This window comes from Scyliorhinus canicula, chromosome 2 (assembly GCF_902713615.1).
Source record: "Scyliorhinus canicula chromosome 2, sScyCan1.1, whole genome shotgun sequence".
In the NCBI taxonomy this organism is placed as follows: domain Eukaryota; kingdom Metazoa; phylum Chordata; class Chondrichthyes; order Carcharhiniformes; family Scyliorhinidae; genus Scyliorhinus; species Scyliorhinus canicula.
In genome coordinates, this window is record NC_052147.1 from 85,273,271 (window position 1) to 85,290,837 (window position 17,567).

Here is a 17,567-nt window from a genome sequence, read left to right on the forward strand (position 1 = left end):
TACAGCATTGCCAAAGAGGCAGTATTGAGGATGTACAGCATTGCTAATGGGGCAGTATTGAGGATATACAGCATTGCTAAAGGGGCAGTATTGAGGATATACAGCATTGCCAGAGGGGCAGTATTGAGGATATACAGCATTGCTAAAGGGGTAGTATTGAGGATATACAGCATTGCTAAAGGGGTAGTATTGAGGATATACAGCATTGCTAAAGGGGCAGTATTGAGGATATACAGCATTGCTAAAGGGGCAGTATTGAGGATATACAGCATTGCTAAAGGGGTAGTATTGAGGATGTACAGCATTGCAAAAGGGGCAGTATTGAGGATGTACAGCATTGCTAAAGGGGTAGTATTGAGGATGTACAGCATTGCAAAAGGGGCAGTATTGAGGATGTACAGCATTGCAAAAGGGGCAGTATTGAGGATGTACAGCATTGCTAAAGGGGTAGTATTGAGGATATACAGCATTGCTAAAGGGAAAGTATTGAGGATATACAGCATTGCCAAAGGGGCAGTTTTGAGGATATACAGCATTGCCAAAGGGGCAGTATTGAGGATGTGCTGCTTTGTCAAAGGGACAGTATTGAGGGGCTGCTGCACTATCAATATGAGAGAGAGCTGCCCTGTCAGAGGGGTGGTACTGTTACAATCTGCTAAGAACTGCTAACATCGGTGGCACAGTGGTTAGCACTGCTGCTTCACGGCGCTAAGGACTCAGGTTTGATCCCGGCCCTGGGCCACTGTCCGTGTGGAGTTTACACATTCTCCCCGTGAATGCGTGGGCCACACCCCCACAACCTAAAAAGATGTGCAGGGCAGGTGGATTGGCCATGCTAAATTGCCCCTTAATTGGAAAAAATAATTGGGTCTATAAGTTTATTTTTTTTTAAAGAACTAATAAGGCAGAAATCAAAACACTCATCACTTAACTGACAGAACTACACGGCCAGAGTTCACATTTTTGTAAACGAAAACAAATGTTACTGCATATCAAAAATAATTACACAAAGTAAGCACTTAATACTATGGTCTGGCAAGACATATGTCATAAATTCAGTTCTAATTTTGCTTCCCCAAGAATTCCTTTAATTTACAAAATCTTTAAGGTTCATTCATGTTTCTTGAGACCAACCGAAAAGCGCTCTGGAATTTACTTTAATTTTCCTTAGTAGTCCAGCTGTTTCTCTGAGGTAAAAATCTATGTAGGTCCTTCTGTCAGCTTTGGCTATGCGAACTTCCACCTAATTCTAACTTTATTGGCCTCACTACTGCGGATGCCTCAGCTCCTTGTTCATGTTGTCAGCAGATATCCAACTACTGATGGCATGGGTGGCACGGTGCCACAGTGATTAGCACTGCTACCTCACAGCACCAGAGACCCGGGTTCGATTCCAACCTCAGGTGATTGTGTGGAGTTTGTTCGTTCACCCCGTGTCTGTGTGGGATTCCTCCAGGTGTACCGGTTTCCTCCCACGGTCCAAAGATGTACAAGTTAGGAGGATTGGCCATGCTAAATTGCTCCTCAGTGTCCAAGGGTTGGAAGGGTTACAGAGATAGGGCAAGTGATTGGGCCTAAGTAGGGTGCTCTTGGAAGTGTCGGTGCAGACTCGATGGTGAATGGCCTCCTTCTCCACTGTTGGAATTCTATGATTCCACTTTCCTACAACTTTCCAAGGTATGTCTGTTGACTACTTTTTGTCACAAAACTCTGTGAGGACCATTGTATAGTTCTTGCACTAGCTGCAGCTCGAGCAAATCTTTCAGTTTTATATTTCTCTTTTCCAGAATTGCTATCTCTCACCTCTTAGATCAACATGAGCCCAATCTTTAAAAAAAAATAATCTCGGAGTTTGTTTGAATTGCATTTAGTTCAGGGTTGTTTATCAGTTTCTCAATCAAAAGCCTCATTTTTTTACAGTTACAACTTTAATTCCTGAAATTAAAAGTTGTATTCTAAAACATGCGGGCTAAATTCTCCTTTTGGGAGATTATGTTCTCCCGCTGGATCTGAATTGCACCTGATTTGCACTCATGCTGGGAGTGCAAATCAGGAAGCGCTTCCCAATCCTTAGCCATGCAAATTTCTGCATGGCAAGGATTGCGAAGTATTCCTAAGGGAATCCCGCTATTGGGCCGCCATTTTGAGCGGGCAGCCAAATAGCAAGGTCTGTGGCTGCCCACCACCTCCCCCCACATTGCAATTCAGTCCCCCCAGACACCCACGAAATAAAGAGAACCCCATAGAGACCCCCGAGATAAAGGTACCCCACCCAGAAGAGAGACCCCTCTCAGGAAACCCCACAGAAGAGAGACCCTGCCTGGAAGCTAGAGAGCAGTCCAGACAGAGGCAGTAAAAAAAATCACAGTTTTCCACTCACCTGGACAAAACACCTGCTGGCTCAGACACCGGAAGCAGCACATGTCAGTTCCTAGAAAGAAAAAAGCAGTCAGCTGGGTTTAAACCCCCTCAGATCTTTGATCTCCAAGCCATTCATTATGGGGATAGGGTGGAGGCACGGGCTCAAGTACCTCACTGCCTCTTGCACTGTAGGGATTGTATGATTTTGCTTTGATATTGATTTTACTGCTATGATTGACACTTGCACACACCCCAGCTGTCAGCATTGTTCCATTTATCTTTCTTCACAGTTGAGTAACTCTAAAGTTGTCTAACTGCAATGTTTATAAACATGAAGCTTTCATTGACAGCTTCTGGGCCACTTCAAACAGAATTAAATGCTTTCCAATCACCTCCCTTCACGTTTGAGTGATTTTGAAGTGGTCAACTATAAACTGACAGCACTTAATTCCTTTTGAAGTGGTCCAGCTTTTGTAAAGATTGCTTCTGATTTACACTACGATTTGTTCCCATTCACACTACGTCTAATTTACACATAGCATTTGATTCACACCATGGTTCCTTCATAGATGACCACCATTCCTTTATTGTAACCATTGATCATTTTAATATGTTCTATGCTCTATGGTCAGATAGGCTTCAGATGGTTTCACAGGTCGGCGCAACATCGAGGGCCGAAGGGCCCGTACTGCGCTGTAGTGTTCTATGTTCTATGCTAATATACTCATTATTTCTGTTGAATCTTTGCAGCAATCAAGAATGTGAGAGGTGAGTATTATCTGAACGGTCATTGGACCATCGACTTCAGCAGGGCTCTATACATTGCCAACACTGTCATTCACTATGAAAGGGGATCGGAGGGTGACCTGGCCTCAGAGGTCCTTCATGGTCGAGGGCCGACCTCTGAACCCTTGATATTGGAGGTGAGTGTCAATATAGACTCATTACTAGAAGTAAGAAAGAAACAGAACCAATTTGGATTAATTTAAAAGATGAGAAGGGATTGATGACCATAATAAGGATATACTATTGACCATCAAATAGAGAGTGGAAATTTTGCAAGTTATGTTGCAGGCATAGAGTAATAATCATGGGAAAGTTAGACCCAGATAAACTGACAGGAAAATGTAGTGAAAGGAGGAAAAGGATTTGAGTTTTGATCATCGCAAACACAATGGCCCAAATATTCTCCTGGAGAGTCAGAAGCTTTTTCCCAGTATCAATTACTAGGGGACAAAGGTTTAAGGTGTGAGGAGCAAAGTTTAGAGGAGATGTGTGGGAAGTTTTTTATGCAGAGGATAGTGGTGCCTGGAACTCGTTGTCGGAGGAGGTGGTGGAAGCAGGGGCAATAGTGATGTTTAAGGGGCATCTTGACAAATAAATGAATAGGATGGGAAAAGAGGGATACGGACCTCAGAAGTGTAGAAGGTTTTAGGTTAGACGGGCAGCTTGTTAGGTACAGGCTTGGAGGGCCGGAGGGCCTGTTCCTGTGCTGTACTTTTCTTTGTTCTTGGTTCCAGTAGATTTTCTGTGGACTTTTAAAATTTTTCAGTGTATGCAGGACTCACTCTGTATTTAAGAAGTCCAACAAGAAAGGAATCACTGCTGGAGCTTGTATCGGGTAATGAACTAGAACTGAGAGAACAAGTGCGAGCAGGGCACCAACTTAATAGTAGTGATCACAGGTAAGGTTAGGATTGAGAGAGACTAAGGCAGCAGAATGAACAGGCAGGAGCAGAGGGCCACGGAGTGGGAGTCTGGGAGTGGAGGGCTTGGGAGTGGAGGGCCCAGGGAGCAGAGGGCATGGAGTCTGGAGGATGGAGAGTCTGAAAGTGGAGGATCTGGTGCAGAGGACCTGGGGTGGGAGGGTGGATGGCCTGGGGTTAGAGCGCCTGGGGTGTTTGTGAGAGGGCTTGGGGGTTGCTTGTGGAGCACCTGGGGGGGGGGGGGGGGGGGGGGGTGGGGGGGGGTGTGGTGGGGGGGGGGGGGGTGGAGAATGTGAGGGGTAGAGAGGTGGGACTGGCAGGGTGAACAATTAGGGGAGAGACAGGCACACACTGGTTAGGCTGAATGGTCTGTTTGGATTTGGATTTTGTTTATTGTCACGTGTACCGAGGTACAGTGAAAAGTATATTTCTGCGAGCAGCTCAACAGATCATTAAGTACATAAAAATAAAATAAAATAAAATAAATACATAATAGGGCACCATAAGGTACACAATGTAACTACATAAACACCGGCATCGGGTGAAGCATACAGGGGTGTAGTGTTAATCAGGTCAGTTTTTGGTATGTATCAGGATTATGTATCACTGAGTATGTATCACTGTCCAACTTCTAGTTGGCCAGAGTTTGGATCTGATGGAGGAGGGGATATCAGTGTAACCACCCCACCCTGGATGGTGGGAGAACACAGAGATGGTTTATCATCCCGGCTTCTCTCCCTCTCCAGTATGTCCCCTCTGTCCGGTTTATCCCCCTTGTCTGGCTTGTTCCCCTCCCCAGTTTATTCTCCCCTATCTGGCTTACCCCCTCCCATCATCTGGTTTATTCTCTATCTGATTTATATCTGCCTGGATTATCAGCGCTTCCCCCACCAACTTATTTTACTCATCCTACTTGATTTACCCATGTATATGTTTGTACAATCTGGCCTGGCCAAGCACAAGCTGACTGGCCACGCAATTCGATTGAGCTTGGAACCAGTCAATGAAAGTGGAGAGGCAGGTGCAGCAAGCAATTAGGAAGGCAAATGATGGGTTCCTCTGGGTGTTCCGGTTTCCTCCCACCGTCCAAGGAAGTGCAGGTTAGGTGGATTGGCCATGCTAAATTGCCACTTAGTGTCCAAAGATGCATCGGTTAGGTGGGGTTATTGGGCTGTGGGAATAGGGCGGGAGAGTGGGCCTAGGTAGGATGCTCGAGTCAGTGCAGACTCGATGGGACGAATAACCTTCTTCTGTACTCTAGGAATTCTATGGTTCTATTCTATATTATGTTAGCCTTTATTGCAAGAGGACTTGAGTTCAGAAGTAGAGATGTCTTACTGCGGTTATACAGGGCCTTGGTGAGACCACACCAGAGTATTGTGTGCAGTTTTTGTCTACCTACCCAAGAAAGGATATACTTGTCACAGAGGGAGGGCAGGGAAGGTTTGCTAGGCTGATACTGGGGTTGGCAGGACTGTCCTATGAGGAGAGGTTGTTTTGACTGAACCTGTAACGATTAGCGTTTAGAAGGATGAGAGGAGATCTGATTGAAATGTATAGAGCGGAATTCTCCGCAAGGCCCGATGCCGTCGTGAAACCTGGAGAGGTTCACGACGGCGTCGGAAGCCTCTCCCGGCCCCCTATTCTCCCCTACCCGGGGGGATAGGCGGGCCGTACCGGGAAACTTGGCGGCCGGGCCTTGTCCCTGGCTTCAAGACCCGGTGCGCCAAGAATGACACCGCGGCGGCGCCTAATGACGTCAGCTGCGTATGCGCGGGCTGGACAGCTCCAATCCGCGCATGCGCGGTTGCCGGGCCGGCGGCTCAAGGGGACGCAGTCTTTCCCCTCCGCCGCCCCGCAAGATCAAGCCGCCACGTCTTGCGGGGCGGCTGAGGGGAAAGACTGCGTCCCCTTGAGACGCCGGCCCGACGATCGGTGGGCACCGATCGCGGGCCAGTCCCCTCCCGAGCACGGTTGTGGTGCTCGATCCCCGATCCGCCCCCCCTAGGCCCCACATTTACCTGGCGCGCCATGTTCACGACGGCAGCGACCAGGTGTGGTTGCCGCCGTCGTGAACAGGTCGGAAACGGCAGGTCGCTTGGCCCATCTGGGTTGGAGAATCGTGGGCCGCCGTGAAAAATGGCGGCCCGCGTTTCTCCGAGCGGCGTGTCGGAAAACCGGACATGCCATTTTGGGGGGGTGGGAGAATAGCGGGAGGTGCGGGAGCGGACCTCCCGCTATTCTCCCACCCATCGTGGTTGCGGAAAATTGCTGCCATAAAATTCGAACAGGGCTGGATAGACTGGATGCAGTGAGGATGGTTTCCCTGGTTGGGGAATCTAGAATCAGGAGACACTGCCTCATTTTATGAGGCAGACCATTTAGGACTGAGCTGTGGAGAAACCTCTTCATTCAAAGGGTAGTGAACTTGTGGACTTCTCTACCATAGAAGGCAGTGGAGGTCAAGTCACAAAATGTATTCAAGAAAGAGTTGGATCATTTTTTAGATTTTAATGGCATCAAGGGGTATGGGGGAAAGTGGGAATATGGCCTTGAGCTCGAGGAGCAGCCATGATCATATTGAATGACGGAGCAGGTTCGACGGGCCGATCGGTCTCCTGCTCCTGGTTTCTGTTCCTATACAGGAAATGAAATGTTTTGTGTTTCAGATCATTAGCCAGGAGCGTAATCAAGGAATAGATTATGAATATTATCAGTCACGATACCGGAGAAAACCACACGGTTACTTCTGGAGTGTTGGGTCCTGGAGTTTGTGCAGCAAAGAGTGTGGGAGTGGTGAGTGATGGCAGGTTTCAAAATTCTTCTTCAATCTTAAATGAAACACTTTGAAAATAGGTCAACAGCAATTTGCATTACACCTTTAACGTCTTAAAACATAGCAATGTTATCCAACAGAATTATAACACTGAGCCAGATAAAGAGAGATTAGGGCAGATAACCAAATGTTTGGTCAAAGGGAAAGATCCAGGCAGGAAACTTCCGATCATTGGAAGAGCTCCCCCTGTTGGAAGTGCCATTTTTCAGATGAAACTTGGGCTCAATCTGTTTGTTCGAGTGGACGTAAAGTATCCCATGACACCATTTCATAGAAGAGCAGGGGAGTTCTATCTGGTGTCCTGGCCAATATTTGTCTCTCAATTAACCAGAACTGCGACTAAGTGCACCCGCCAGAAGGAAGCCAGAGCAATTCCCGGTGGTGCTAAGGGGGACCCCAACGTACCATGCTCTGGCCCTTGGAAAATCTTTACAGCTGAATCAACTTTTCTGTGCCATTCCATTGGCACACCAGGGTCCACGCTGTAAATGCGAGGGATGGGACCTAATCTCTCTGACAGGTCCCGCACCTCTGAGATCAGGGACGGGATTCTCCGACCCCCGGGGAATCCTGCCCTGCCGTCCCGACGCAAGCTGCCGTATTCTCCGACGCCAGTTTTCGGGCGGGGGCAGGGTTCACGCCACGCCGGTCAGGGGCCGTTGGCAGCGGCCCCCCCGAAAATTGTCCAGGCCCCGATGGGCCTAGCGGCTGTCTGTTTTTGGCCAGTCCCGCCGGCGTGGGTTAGACATGGTCCCACACGGCGGGACCTGGCAGGTAAGTTGGCTGGGGCGGTCCTTGGGGGTGGGGGGCGGATTCGACCCCGGGGGGGGGGCCTCCCACAGTGGCCTGGCCCGATCTGCAGGTGGGCCTGTGGGGGCTCTTCTTCCTTCTGCGCCGGCCCCTGTAGAAGACACCGCCCTGCGCATGGGGCAGAATACACAGCCAGTTCCGCGCGTGCGCAGGATCACGCCAGCCCTTTGGTGCATGCACGGACACGCGCAGTCCCTTCGGCGCCAGCTAGCGCAGCGCCAACCCCTTCGCCGCCCACCTAGCCCCCGGAAGTGTGGTAAACGGCGGGTGGTTCGCGGTGTTTTTGATGCTGGCGTCGGGCCATCGCGCTGATTGTGGAGAATCCCGCTGCAGAGCTTCCATTTTAAAGGGTGCTCCAAACTCAAAAAACTGCTGCAGCCCCTCCAACGCCCCCACTCACAGATCACTGGCAGGGAAACCCCCTCCTCAATATCCCCCCATCAGGGCTAGTCCCTTAGCAGTGCCAAACTGGCACTTTGCAGTCTGAGGGATGCAAGATGGTAAGTGCCCTCCCAACAATTACATCGGGGTGCCAAGGGATCCTTCATGGGAAGCGGAAGTTGGGGGGTGAGGGGCAGATACACCTGACTGGGGAGCTTGTACTCCACAAGGACCACGGGGAAGATAATCATTCTCACCTCGTAGGCCCCATTCAGGATATTACATTCCTCCCCCCCCCCCCCCCCCCCCACAAAAGTCTGAAGACCCCTTCGACAACCAACGAGGAGGAGGAGCAGGGGGAGGACGTCAGGCCCTCTTTGACTCTGGAAAGTCGTCATTTCGCTGATGCACCGGATCCATCGGGATATACCTCACTGTTGAATGCCGTCTGCGGCAGGTACGTCACGGTGGATGACCATCAGGAGGCGGCTGGACTATGGAGTCGGCGCCCGAGACCTCAGAGATCTGCATCTCCATTCACAGTCGGAAGATACAATGTCGGGCTTGTCGGCGTCGAGAAACACAGGAGGCGCCACAGCAGGCTGGTTCAGCAATGGAGCCGGAGGATCCAGGAAGGGTTTCTTTCGAGGAACCTCCCAATGGAGCAACCTCCACTAACAAATGTGATCCAAATGCTATCTCATCAGTTGCCCCCAAACCTGAACTTGGTAAAAGACTGGTCCTGTTTGACAGATGACAATTCCAGAGAGCCAGCAAGTAGTCGTTGACGTTACGAACGAACACTGCATCATCAGGTGCGAAGAGGTCGACATTGAACCAGGCAACACGTTTGGAAATCTTGGCACCTTTGCACCAATGTCTGGTGGAATCAAACTCACTCAGATACGACCCCTATGATCTATTTATATCTCAGCAGGGACCATCCCAGTTACTGTTTGCAGCGTAGTCCTGTATTTTCTTTTATTCATTCATGGGACGTGGGCATCGCAGGCTGTGCTCGCATTTATTGCCCATCCCTTATTGCTCTTGAGGGGGCGGTTAAGAGTCAACCACATTGCTGTGGGTCTGGAGTCTGCTGTAGGTCTGGTGTCACATGTAGGCCTGACCAGTTCAGGATGGCAGATTTCCTTCCCTAAAGGTCATTAGTTAACCAGATGGGTTTTTATGACAATCAGCAATGGTTTTATAGTCATCATTACCACTATGCCACTTCCTCCCCTCTGTATGAGAATAAAAATGTGCTAGTCTGGTATCTATCGAGTCTGAAGTCTGTATCTTTAGCCGCCCGTGCTGCATGGTATGGGGCAGTGCGGACATGGCAAATCCCTTTGCCTTTCACAAAAGCGGCAAATTCTTTGCTCATGAAATCTGTTTGCCCTGTTATCTGTCATGAGCACCTCAGGGATTTCATGGGTGGAAAAAGAAATGTGCAATCGCTTGGCGGTTGCCGGGAGGTGATTTTCGCCATCTTGTGGACCTCCAACTACTTTGAGTGGGCGTCCTCCAGAATGAGGAACATTGAATCCAAGAAGGGACTGGCGAAATTAGCGTGTATGTGAGCCCAAGGTTGCTCCGCCCATTCCCTCGAGTGTAGAGGTGCCACCGCGGGAGCTCCTAGTGCTCTTGACAGATGGAGATTTTAGAACATAGAACATAGAACAGTACAGCACAGAACAGGCCCTTCGGCCCTCAATGTTGTGCCGAGCCATGATCACCCTACTCAAACCCACGTATCCACCCTATACCCGTAACCCAACAACACCCCCCTTTAACCTTACTTTCATTAGGACACTACGGGCAATTTAGCATGGCCAATCCACCTAACCCGCACATCTTTGGACTGTGGGAGGAAACCGGAGCACCCGGAGGAAACCCACGCACACAGGGGGAGGACGTGCAGACTCCACACAGACAGTGACCCAGCCGGGAATCGAACCTGGGACCCTGGAGCTGTGAAGCATTTATGCTAACCACCATGCTACCCTGCTGCCCCTAAATTGCCCCTTTATTGCTCTAACGTCTTGATATCTGTGTCCAAACCCGGCCACCAGATGTAGCTACTCGCCAGCATCTTAACTTTGCCCATTGTGAAGGTCGTTCAATGTGATTGCCTGGCGTTTCAGGGGAGCAACAACCCTCGGGCCACACAGGAGGATACCGTCTTCCACAGTCAATTCTGAGAACTTCAAGGGAAAAGCCTTCAACTCCCCTGGAAGCTGTCGACGCTGTTCACCCTATAGCAGCAGATGACTTACCTTGACTAGTACGGAGTCAGTTTGCGTCCAGTCATGAACACATGATGCAGTGACGGGCAAGGAGTCCATAAAATTCAGGACAGCAACCACTTTGTCTGCCGTGTGGTGTTTGCGGATTCTGTCTGCAGGGGAAGCCTGCACAACGTATCAGCATGCGTAATGCGGGTCCCTGGCCAGTGCTCGAAAGAGTATTGGTAAGCAGCCAGTAACAAGGCCCAGTGCTGAATCCTCTCAGTCACAATTGGTAGGATCGTCTTGTCTTCACGGAAGAGGCCAAACAATGGCTTGTGATCCACGATGATAAATGGCGGTCACAACCGTACTGCTGAAACCGTTTTACACCAAATACGACTGCCAGACCTTCCTTTTCTATCTGGGCATATTTCTTCTCAGCCACAGCCAGTGTCTGAGGGCTAAAGCTGTAACAAGCTAGGGCAGCTTTCCTGTACAACAAAGAGGGGGAAGGGGAACTGATTGGTGCCCATAAACTACTGGAGTAAGGGTGGACCCCACAATATTCCCCTGTATAATTGGCCAAACGAGTCACCGTGACAGCCAAATTCAAAGTATGCACATTTCATTTGATCAGATTAATGTGCTCTGCGCCATCACTTGTAGGAAAAACTAGAAGCAGAGGACACAATCTCAGACTAAAGGGACGGTCCTTTAAAACCGAGATAAGGAGGCATTTCTTCAGCCAGTGGGTGGTGAATCTGTGGAACTGTTTGCCGCAGAAGGCTGTGGGGACCAAATCACTGAGTGACTTTATGTTAAAGATAGATGGGTTTGTGATCAAGAAGGGGATCAGGGGTTATGGGGAGAAGGCAGGAGAATGGGGATGAGAAAAATATCAGCCATGATTGAATGGCGGAGCAGACTCAGTGGCCTAATTCTGCTCCTATGTCTTATGGACTTATCACAGAAATGGCAACTCCCTTATCGAACTCCATTTGGAGCATATGGCCATTCACCTGTACCACAACACGAATAGGGGTCACATGGGGCGCTGCCAAACAGTTCAGCTGCAACTCAGCCTCTTCCTAGGCCTATTCTGGGTCATCCAGATGCAACGCCCGGCCCGGGGCTGACGCCTACCTCGACCGGGGAACCTGGAGTGCTGGCCCTCCTGCTGCTTGCGAGTACGCTTTGACTGGCGCCCACATCGAATAAGTGTCTTATGCCGTGGCCGCAAACCCTAGAACGTAGAAGGAGGCCATTCCACCCACGAAGGCTGCACCAACTCTTCAATAGCGGACTCTACCCATTTCCACTCTCCTGTCCACCCCACCGTAACCCCATAACCTAACCTGCATATACCTGGACACTAAGGGATAATTTAGCACGGCCAATCCACCCAACCCACATATCTTTGGACTGTAGGAGGTAACCGGAGTACCCGGAGGAAACCCACGCGGACACTGGAAGGACGTACAAACTCTACACAGACAGTGGGCCAAGGCAGGAATTGAACCCTGGTCCCTGGCGCTGTGAGGCAGCAATATTAGCCACCTTGCCGCCCCCATATGTCGAAATGGGGCCTGACTCGCCTTCAGTCAAGTCTGGGGACATCCCACGTCTTAGCGCCTGGCTCTTCGCCCGGAGGCCAGAGTCACTGCGACATCCGGTTTGGGCCGTGGGGATACCCTATGAGGGGGCGATGCCCTAAAACGTTCACCTCCATCTCTTGGACACCACATTTCATGTTTTTCCGGGACAAAGAGATCTGCGGCGCCTGCTGAAAGGTCAGGAAGATTTCACCCAAAAGCTTTTCTGTGTTTCCATATTATTCACGATGTGGAGATGCCGGCGTTGGACTGGAGTGAGCACAGTAAGAAGTCTTACAGCACCAGGTTAAAGTCCAACATGTTTGTTTCAAACACTAGCTTTCGGAGCACTGCTCCTTCCTCAGGTGAATCACGGTCGTGGGACATATTGGATAAAGCAGTACTCACAAAACTCGGCTATCTTCCGTAGCCATGATACAAACTCAGTGATGGATTACCGGGGGATCTCTCTACCGTATTAAACCAATATCTTTGAACGATCACTGATGGGGTTGGGTTAAAGTTTTGCGCCTCAAGCGCCATGAGTTGGTTGATTGCATATCTGGTGCCACTGGCTATGGATCACTCTGAACGTGTGCGCTCTGCAGGCCGTCAACAGTTTGACCGTCTGGTGCTCATTCTACGTGATGTTGTTGACCTGGTGAAATAGGTCTAGGAGCTGGGAGCAGGAGCAGGAGCAGGCCATCTGGCCCCTCGAGCCTGCACCCCCATTCAATGAGATCATGGATGATCTTTTGTGGACTCAGCTCCACTTTCCCACCCGAACACCATAACTCTTTATTCCTTTATTCTTCAACTAGAACTAATGCATCCTTTCTGCGTACTGATTCCAGTCTTCAACACCAGCGTTAAGTGCATCTAACCACCCAAGCAGAGGCATGGTGAATCAAATAAATCCAAACCTAGGTCCAGGAAATCGGGGAGGTGGCACAGCTAAGTAGGTCGCAGCACCGACAGCAAACTAGTTTACTCCCCGTTGCCAGTTTAATAAGGACAAGGGGAGTCCACACTGAGTAAAAATAAAGAAACATACCGTATATACTCGCGTATCATGCGATCTCGCGTATCATGCGACCCCTAAATTTTCGTCCCCAAAACATGATTTTATGCTATATCTCATGTATCATGCGAGTCACTTTTTTGGAAATTAATGCCCAAACTAAAACTTCCAAATGGTATCATTGTCTGTGGATTCTGCAGAGTGGATTCTGTTGTGAAATCTGTTCGCGAATCGAACAGCTTTCCAGCTGGCTTGACTAGCGTCATTCAGCCACTTGACGTATCCATTCATAAAAACAGCAAGTAAAACACCCGCGAATTGTCTGTTAATTCACATGTACCTCACATTAACCTGGAATATGCAGCACGGTAGCATTGTGGATAGCACAATCGCTTCACAGCTCCAGGGTCCCAGGTTCGATTCCGGCTTGGGTCACTGTCTGTGCGGAGTCTGCACATCCTCCCCGTGTGTGCGTGGGTTTCCTCCGGGTGCTCCGGTTTCCTCCCACAGTCCAAAGATGTGCAGGTTAGGTGGATTGGTCATGATAAATTGCCCTTAGTGTTGGGTGGGGTTACTGGGTTATTGGGATAGGGTGGAGGTGTTGACCTTGGGTAGGGTGCTCTTTCCAAGAGCCGGTGCAGACTTGATGGGCTGAATGGCCTCCTTCTGCACTGTAAATTCTATGAAAATATTGGAATCCTTGCAGCTTTATTCTCTCAGCAACTTTTGAGAAGTTCCACTTACCATTTGAAATTAAACAGGAAGAAGAATCTCCGCATGAATGTTTTCATCATACATTGACCTCACCAGCACGAGGAAAGTACATTTAGGGACATTCCATGCAGAGGCAAATACTATGCTCAGCTAAATAATATGTGGCAATGTATATCAGAGTTGAGGTCTTCTGATTATAGGCCTTTCCTGTTTTCGGTACAGTGTCCTTGACTCATTGTCCATTGCACAGTGTCAGTAACAGGTTCACACCTTCTACACTCCAGGAAATATACAAGGGCAGATACTTTGCTGGCGTATTGGTCATTTTAACTGTGCCATAATGCTTAATATATTCAGAGAGTGACCAAAGTGTTTTCTCCAAAATCCTTGCATCATTTGCCTATCTCCAGCTCTCCGTCTGTAACATGCACCAGTGGGGGGTGGGGAGGTGTTGAACTTTTGTATGTCCGATTCCATCCGCCAGAGGTTGCAAGCCCGACTGCATGGACAAGGCTACCAGCACTGAGGGAATGTAAGACACATCCTGCTGATCAGGACGACGCGGGATCTAGCAGCTCCTCAGCAGAGCAGAGCTGGACGCGGACCTTAAAGGACAGGGCACTGGATGTTAGGTGCAGCACTTAAGGATTGACAGCAGTTGCGATCTTTTCAGTCGGGGCAGGAGGAACACGTACGTCCATTGAGCCCTAACAATAATCACTGCATTTGTTTGTACGTTTTGCAAGCAGCCTTCAGCTGTCCCTTTTAAGGACCATGCGATTGATCATTCAATGCTCAGCATCACACTTCATGGACAAAGTTTACATCTGACTTGATTGGCTCAAATTTCATTTTCATAATACAACTGAAGAGGAGGGAAATATATGAACCATGCATAAGGAAAGTGGGTAAATTAACCTCTTAACATCCAACCAACAAAAAAAACTAATAAGCACATATCATGGGACAACAATGCGAAGATAAGCAGTCTGCCAAATCTATCCGTTAAAGAAAGTCTTTTCCCTAGCCATCTTGATATTCATTCATAAAAACAGCAAGTAAAACACCCGCGAATTTTGTATCTCGCGTATCATGTGACCCCCCAAATTTAGGTTACAATTTAGGTCTTCAAAAGTCGCATGATACACGAGTATATACGGTAGTTTTATTTACAATGCAATATATACACTGCTCGGTAGTTTCCTACCAGGTTCTTCTCTGGTCTGTATCTTACTGGCCGAACGTTTATATTCAGAGCTTAATAGTGGGGGAGCTAGGGCAGCACGGTGGCACAGTGGGTTAGCCCTTCTGTCTGACGGCGCCAAGGTCCCAGGTTTGATCCCAGCTCTGGGTCACTGTCCGTGTGGAGTTTGGACATTCTCCCCGTGTTTGCATGGGTTTCGCCCCCATAACCCAAAGATGTGCAGGGTAGGAGGATTGGCCACGCTAAATTGCTTCTTAATTGGAAAAAATGAATCGGGTACTCTAAATTAAAAATAAAATAGTGGAGGAGCTCGTATTTTGCAAGGATCACGGGGAAAATAATCATTCCCACCCCATTGGTCCTGTGCGGGATATTATAATTGCATTTCAAAAGTACTTAATGGACTGTAAAAATATTTTGGGATGTTCTGAGGTTGTGAAAGGTGCTATAGAAATGCAAATCTTTCACTGATGCCACCAGGATCTTTATCATGTACCTTGAAGGGCAGATGAGGCCTCCATTGATCATCAAATGGAGACTCCCATGAGTGTGGTGCCCTCTTGGTGCTGTGTTGAAATGTCTAACTCCAGGATTAAATTCTTGGGTCCTGAGGTAAGCCTTGAACCCCCAACCTTCTGGCGCGGACCAGCAGGGACATGCTGGCTCTGCAGCAGTGGTCAAGTCTCTCCAGGTATGTGGGAAGGCCAGAAGCAGTGTGAAAGGACAGATTCCATGGGAGCACTGCCCTTTGTCTTATCACTCATCCTTGCAAATAAACCAGGCACAATCTTAAAGCAAAGTTTCCAAGCAAAAGTCTACTTCTAGTTATCCTTGTGAGTTGAAGTGATTTTCTTTGACGGTTCATCCCAACTGAAGATTCCTCCAACTTGCGCAACATTCAGTTTGGTTCTCAGAGTTCCCAATGCCCAGAAGGTACAGTGAGACCAAGAGGAATTTCAGCATGTGTGTTGCTTCTTTTACTTTGAACAAATATTGTGCTAGAGTGGCTGATCTATTTTGCTGAAATAAGTAATTTTGAGTGATGATTTTCCTTCCTTGATTTTGTGATAAAGAAAATAAATTGCCTCAGGGCAATACAGTATTCAATAAATATAAATATTTATATTTATATAAATAGTGGTTCTCTCGGTTTCTGCTTCTGAAAGAACTAAGGTGCTTACAGGTATTAACAGAAATTCTGCAAATAAGAAATTGGTTTGTATTTTTTTTAACTGTTTCTCATCGCAGCCACAATCCTTTCTGAACCATTTCCTTTTCTGTGATTCCACAGGTTATCAGACACGGCTTGTGTTCTGCACCATTGACAATGAGGCCTATCCCGATTATTTATGCAGAAACCAAGTACGGCCTAATAGCAACAAAACCTGCAACACTCAGACCTGCCCGCGCACTAAACGGTGAGGGAGCACCAGTCTGAGCTTAAAATTATACAATAATCCACATATTCAGGCATCATCCATTGCTCAGCAGCTAATAACATTCCCAGAGGTACCTGGAATAATAACACTCCCAAGCCTTCTTAGGGTAATAAAATTCCCAAAATTTCCAGGGTAATAACAGTCTCAATTTTTCAGGGATAATGACACTCCCAATATTTCCAGGCTAATACCATTCCCAATATTTCTGGGGTATTTACATTCCCAATATTTCCAGGGTAATAACATTCCCAATATTTCCATGAGTAATAACACTCTCTATATTTCAGGAGGTAATAACATTCCCAGTATTTCTGAGGGTAATAACATTCTCAACATTACTAGGGGTAATAACACTCCCAATATTTCTGGGTTATAACATACATGGAAAATAGAAGCAGGAGGAGGCCATTTGACCTGTTGAGCCTGGCCCGCCATTCATTATGATCATCGCTGATTATCAAGTTCAATCACCTGATCCCACCTTGATTCCTTTAACCCCAATAACATTTCCAATATTTCTGGGACAATGACATTCCCAATATTTCCAGGGGCATTAACATTCCCAATATTTCCAGGGGCATTAATATTCTCAATATTTCTGGGATAATAACATTCCCAATATTTCCAGGGGCATTAACATTCCCAATATTTCCAGGGGCATTAACATTCCCAATATTTCCAGGGGCATTAACATTGCCAATATTTCCAGGGGCATTAACATTGCCAATATTTCCAGAGGCATTAACATTCCCAATATTTCCAAAGGCATTAACATTCTCAATATTTTCCAGGGTAATAATATTCTCAACATTACTGGGGGTAATAACACTCCCAATATTTCTGGGTTATAACATACATGGAAAATAGAAGCAGGAGGAGGCCATTTGGCCTGTTGACCCTGGTCCGCCATTCATTATGATCATCGCTGATTATCAAGTTCAATCACCTGATCCCACCTTGATTCCTTTAACCCCAATAACATTTCCAATATTTCTGGGATAATAACATTCCCAGTGGTTCTGAGTGAATAAAATCCCCCAGTTCTTCTTAGCAAAGATGGTGACGTATGGGTAGAGCTTCATCTAAGGTCAAATATGACAAGGGGGTTGTGAACACGCTGTTGCTAGGGAGAGGGAAGGAGTCAATAGCCAGAGAATGGAGCATGAGGGTATACCAAAAACAATGGCTTCAATCTTCCCAATATTTAATTGGAGGAAATTTCTGTTCAGCCAGTGCTGGATGTTTAATAAGCAACAGCAGGGTTCTCCAGTCAGG

The 17,567-nt window shown here is 47.9% G+C and overlaps 1 protein-coding gene across 7 annotated transcripts in view; it reads left to right on the top strand.

Annotated features, from left to right (window-relative positions):
- paplna (papilin a, proteoglycan-like sulfated glycoprotein) overlaps positions 1–17,567 on the top strand; it is a 324,761-nt gene that overhangs the window by 175,887 nt on the left and 131,307 nt on the right. For all 7 annotated transcript variants that reach the window (XM_038781804.1, XM_038781766.1, XM_038781791.1 and 4 more), the window contains 3 exons: positions 3,112–3,284; positions 6,737–6,863; positions 16,145–16,271. In XM_038781804.1, the coding sequence (XP_038637732.1) occupies positions 3,112–3,284; positions 6,737–6,863; positions 16,145–16,271 (427 nt within the window). The remainder of the gene's footprint in view (positions 1–3,111; positions 3,285–6,736; positions 6,864–16,144; positions 16,272–17,567) is intronic.